Source organism: Anabrus simplex, chromosome 1, assembly GCF_040414725.1.
Source record: "Anabrus simplex isolate iqAnaSimp1 chromosome 1, ASM4041472v1, whole genome shotgun sequence".
NCBI lineage: Eukaryota > Metazoa > Arthropoda > Insecta > Orthoptera > Tettigoniidae > Anabrus > Anabrus simplex.
Window position 1 is genome coordinate 1,334,036,480 of NC_090265.1, and position 6,000 is coordinate 1,334,042,479.

General features: G+C 35.8%; 1 protein-coding gene across 1 annotated transcript in view; it reads right to left on the reverse strand.

The window, feature by feature from the left end:
• Positions 1–3,439, reverse strand: part of Rab1 (RAS oncogene family member Rab1) — a 72,481-nt gene extending 69,042 nt beyond the window's left edge. The window contains exon 1 of the mRNA XM_067152097.2: positions 3,253–3,439. Within this exon, the coding sequence (XP_067008198.1) occupies positions 3,253–3,278 (26 nt within the window). The 5' untranslated portion in view covers positions 3,279–3,439. The remainder of the gene's footprint in view (positions 1–3,252) is intronic.
• Positions 3,440–6,000: the final 2,561 nt, after the last annotated feature.

The following is a 6,000-nucleotide window of genomic DNA, read 5'->3' on the forward strand; positions in this document are numbered from 1 at the left end:
AAATGCCAGGTACAGGTTTAAGGCCCACTATGGTGTACTACCATCAAATGGGGTAACATTAGACACAATGCAGGTCTTCCTTTTTTTGGTTTTGTTTCTCTGGTCTCTGATTCATCACAGCAAAAGATACTTTTAGTTTTGCCATGTTGCTAAGAACACGACTACTGAATTTACATCACCTCCTATTGTGTTCAGTTAATGTTTTGGAGTTAAAGAATGATACAGCTATGTTTCTACTGTTACTGAAAAGATATTTTCTCCCCAATATAGCCTAGAGTAATTTGTTTTATGCTACAAATACATTGTTGATATGTTTAAGAAAAATTTGCAACAATAATGAAATTTTTGCAAACACTGGGTTTCCTAATAATGGAGGTTAATTTCTTCAGGGGTAACTTACAGATACCACAAATAAATTCTACAGCATTAATGCTAATTTAAATTTATGTTTTACTCATTGCAGTGTTGTTAATTACAAAGTTAGCAGATAATTTTGTGTGATTGTTTTCCTGCACTTTTGGACCAGCTTATGTCCAGATTACACGAAGGACGAAGAGATTCACAAATATGAATAATCATTTGCCATTCATAAATTCTCATTTTTCTACCTTACTATAGATCTAAAAAGAAATATCAGCATCAATCACGATACATCCTTAAAACCAGCATGTAAAGAGATCGTGGATTATGGAGGAAGAGATTCCCCAAATTTACAATCCAGAATAAATCCTCTAGATGCAGAGTGTGCTCAAGCAGATGCCAGAAGAGAGGACTGGTAATGGTACCACAGAGCTTCCAAGTTCTGTTTCCTCTGCTGTGGTAGACATTCTTGAAAAGTTTCATTTTGAGACTCCAGCAAAGAAGAATGGCAGAAAGAAAATTAATGTCCAGCCTGGAAAAAGTTACCAGTTAAGACTACTGCCACTAGTAAACTTGCCAAGAGAAGACTGACACCTCCACGAAGTGCTGCTAGCAAAGATGCTCAGCTTAAACAACGCACTCATACATCCACCCTGAAATCCTCCAGCAACCTTTAGCTTGATTTATTATTTGTGTGTGGTGTATGCATTTATAATTATCAAGCACATGATTTTTGTGCATTCAATTAAATTTCTTTCGTAGTTTACCTTCCTGACCTCTTTCTCTATACTACCATCTCCAAAATTACCCCAGAGAGTGTATACTGACAGCATGTGTTTTATACCCATGTCCAATGTTACCCCATGTTAGGGTAATAAAAATTTGCAATTTCAATGCACTAAGTTGTTGGAAGATAACATTAGCAGTCAGTTAAGATCATGATGAAGGTAATACAGAAATTTTTCTCCCTGTGAAGTGAGCAGTTGTAGTATTGTAACAAAGAATGTGAAAAATATGTCCAAAGTTACCCCATTTGATGGCAATGGCTGATCTGCAAGTTATGTGATCTATAACTTTCACTTCAGCCACCATATAGAATTCATACATATTCATTAAACAAACTATCAAACATTGATTTAACTTTCATAACCCAATAAACAAAATAGGCCTATAAACTTATTTACTTGTACCAACCTCCTTATGAAAAATGCTAAGATTCCCTCCAATCTTCGTTTGCTGATGCTCCCCTTCATACAAAGGACTTTCATAATAACTTTCATTACTGCTAACTCATTTTTTCTTCCCCTTTCAACAGCTGTTACGAACATTTTATAATCTACCTCTTCCTCATCGCCCCTTACTCTAATAATAACCCCTAACACATACAGAAGCATCCTCTTTGCTGATTCAGCCAGTTTTACCTTCTTTTTTTTCTCCATTAGCCCCATTAATACCAATAGCTCCCCCGTGAGAATCTCTCATCTAACAGGTTAGGGATCATTGGTGGATTGTATAGGCATAGATATATGAACACAAGGAAGGCCATGTCTGAGATACAGCTCCTATTCCATAGACATTGGTTTTAACTAAATTGACGAGGCACCAGTTTACCAGCCATGCTGACTATATAAATTACTGTATGTAACAAAGAAGTTAACATACCCATCACAGTGATGCACATCAATGTTAAAAAGCTTTTTGCATACTGTCACAATTATAAGCATAGTTTTATTACTTTACCAATAATTTTTTTGTCATACTGTAGTATTGTTAAAACTATAAATCCCAATAATCATTTGCCATTCATAAATTCTCATTTTTCTACCTTACTATATAGTACGCGCATCTTTTCTTCAGCCCAGATCTCCATAGTAATGAATGGGAACCAGGGCTCAAGAAAAGGTGCGCGTACTACAGATCTAAAAAGAAATATCAGCATCAATCGCAGCACATCCTTAAAACAAGTTTGTAATTGTAATGAAACAAATTCCAGTTAAACTTCAGGCATAAACAGCACCTCATCAGTTACATTTCACAGAGCACTCGCAAATTAAATCAAGAATCACTGAACTTATAAACGAAAATAAAGATTAGAAAGCACATAGGCCCTCCCATATAAGCAAATTACAAACACTCCATAACCCTGGCAGAAAGAACAGCAATGTCAGACAAACACCACCAGATTCTATATTTCCTCAGTGCAGAGACATAACATATTCCAAACCCTTTTTTTTTTTTTTCCCCTGAGAATGGCAAGCATTAATATAAACTTAGGTTATAATAGAACGTAGGCTACAGACAAACTTTTTAGTTCTCGCTAAATGTCGGCACAAAAAAAAGTCTATGCAGGGTCTACAGTAAACTGACAACCAAAGATTTACGTAGTTTAGCAACCAAAATCAGAAAAGCATGATTTAATATAGAGAGCCATTACATTACAAATACTAAAAATTAACGTCGTAATGAAATACTTCACGTACAATTAAATTTATTATGATTTCAAGCAAGTGGAATCATGTCTTCTCAAGATCGACGCCCCACATCACAAGGTCATTAATAAAAATATCATTCATGACTAAATCAACGTAATATTTCTAGATTCATAATGCCGTTATCCCAAACTTTTTATTATCATTGAAGTTGCCCGTCATGGATGACAATGAGTCATATTAGTCTCTGTGCACCCATTTTTGTCAATATGAAACCTCTGCGATAAATGAGTAATACAACATGTTATTAACTAAAACATTCCCAAGATTATAGCAGAAACACGATAAATATATCTACATTACATTTCTTATAGCGGTTCAGAGGCTTGAAAACAGTCTTAGTTGGAGGCGTAGAATATGCTCAAGTATTATGCCTCACCACGAGAGAACAAAGCATACTCACTATTCAGGATTCATTGTAGACATCATCCACCAAACCACACTACTTAATTTAAACTTGAGATGGCACTGAATTAATTCCAACAGTAGATGTTAACTACTTAAACCCAAAAAATAACACTGACAAATGGCGACCAGGAGGAACTGAACACAACGAGCCAGTGAAGTTCCTACGATTGACGTAATGCCACAGTGGCAGGTGATATGAGAATTTTCGGAACGAAACTCCAAGGTACGTTTATAAATCCCTTTCAACAAACCTGCACGCGGATCATACTTCAGAGTTAAGAGTAACAAGGAAGAATGGAAATGTATCCCACTGAGAAATGTAAAATACGTCTATATTGTGAAGCTGAAAATGACATTCGTGAACAATTTCATCACTATTATCCTAATATACATTAAATAACAAAATATGTTTTAATACCACCAATTTGCTTTGAGATGAAATATAGTCTACAAACGTGTCGTAATCAGTTATATCTTCGATCTCCCTTCTAATGCTGTAAACATTACGGCATCGCTAAAACTGGGTTGAGACGATAAGAGAGGACTCTGGATACACTTATATATGAATACACATTTACGCCCAGTAAAAACTAAAATAATTATACTAAACTAATTGGAAGATATGAGGGGAACAAAAACTACACTATTGTGAAAAAGAATCGACAATCGCCGGTAGGGTGATGCAGTTATCCGGAATCTACACTCCCAGTCTATCCATTTCAATTTTGAATCCTGGTAACATCTGGCAGAGGACACTCATCCAGTACAATGCGTGATGACCATTCAAACGAAATCAATACAAAAACAATTGTTATAGACATCGTGAATGAAAACGGTTATACACAGCACATTTAAATAACTAGAAACAGTGTACGGTACATTATATATAACCAAATTCGATGGAAGACTTTACCCCTTTTGAAGATATATGAAAATTGTACCTAGAAAGTAATACATGAAGTTAGTGTAGGCCGCTCCAGTCCTCTTCAATGCACTAGACAATGAATTGAAAGTGTTCAATAAGAGCTGACAGAATTATTGATCTAATTTTGTTATAAAAGGTTATACCTAACATAAAATGACAATTTTGAGTTTTCCATAACCTACACCATGCCATATCGAGATGATGGGATAACCTCCGACATTCTGGCAAATCATTTTTTGGCTTAATCTACATATATACCATAAAACTATAGGCCTACATGATTACTTGATTACCTACTGGTAGTATGTAGCCTACAGTTAAATGAATAGTAGTTTACTGCAGTGAGGGTAAGGGGAAACGCAAACAATAAGGCGAATAGTTTTCTTTGCAACTTTAAAATGTCTGTTCAAATACCTGCTGGGAAACATGTAAACTAGGGAAAATGGAGTGATTACCCTCTGTTGATTTCCATTCAACTTGGTATGAGGTGACTAAACTTTTCTGAACCCCTAATTCTTTACACTTTTGACATTTAACGTTCCTCGTTTAATAACTCTTCTGTAGAAAGGCTTAGCCTCTGTAACTTCGGGCCATAAGTCAACTTAGGGTTAAAAGAGTTTTCTGGAAGGAGTGCAGGATTTTCACCTCCTTGCATTTTCTTTTTGGCGCATCATAATCAACCTTTCTTTTTCATATCAAGATCATTTATTATGGGCACTCAATGCCCCTGTTTATATTTTTGGACAGAAAGTGAATAACTGTTGAGTAGAAGATAAGCCCAAAACAGGGCTAAGTGACTGTAAATACCTTATTTGAAGATTGTCAGGTATAACCTTGTGCGCTCTAAGAAATGTATACCTCTGAGAAGCTGGACCTCTATTAATGTTGGAGCTCAGACTCCTAGACTATGTAAGTTAGTGGAGCAAACATGCTCTTATAAAAGAATGTGCCTGTTTCAGGGCACTAACGCTCATCCGTTCGTATATTATCATGTGGATAGTTCTCCCTAGTTTTGTACCTGAATTAGGACTTTAAGTCATTCTTGTTGGACCTGACGAGCTCATTATTATATTGTTATAGTTTATTTAGATCTTCTATCTAACAAATTTTAAGCTCAGAAAAGAAAGGAAATACATTTCGAATTTTGTTGTGTTAAGTTGTACTCGTGTTAATTCCTCGTCCACCCATTCACCTTAGCCTCTTCTTAAACCTCAGTGAAACGATATTTCCGTAATTATTATTATTATTATTATTATTATTATTATTATTATTATTATTATTATTATTATTATTATTATTATTATTATTATTATTATTATTATTGAGCCTCCTAGTCTCAGGCGGCAGCGCACCGTGTTCTCACCGCTGGGTCCCGTGGTTCAAATCCCGGTCACTCCATGTGATATTTGTGGTGGACAAAGCTGAGGCGGGACAGGTTATTCTCCGGGTTCTCCGGTTTTCTCTCATCTTTCATTCCAGCAACACTCTCCAAAATCATTTCATCTAGCAGGCTTCGGCTGCCGGCACAATTCCTATCCTCGTCACTAGACGAAGGCTTCATTTATTTCATTCCTGACCCTTTCCAATGCCTGGAAACAGGCTATAGATTTTCATTTCATTTAAATTAGGATTATTGTTGTTATTACTATATATGACTTCCCTCCACACATTAATTACAAAATGTATTTTTGTTGTTCACTTTAAATGTATTATTTTAAATCCGAACACACTGTTAACTCTACGCATACCGGTCAGATGAGGAAATGAACGCAGCTGTTATGCAAGCAATCCGAGCCACGTTTCACTCAGCGGTGGTGC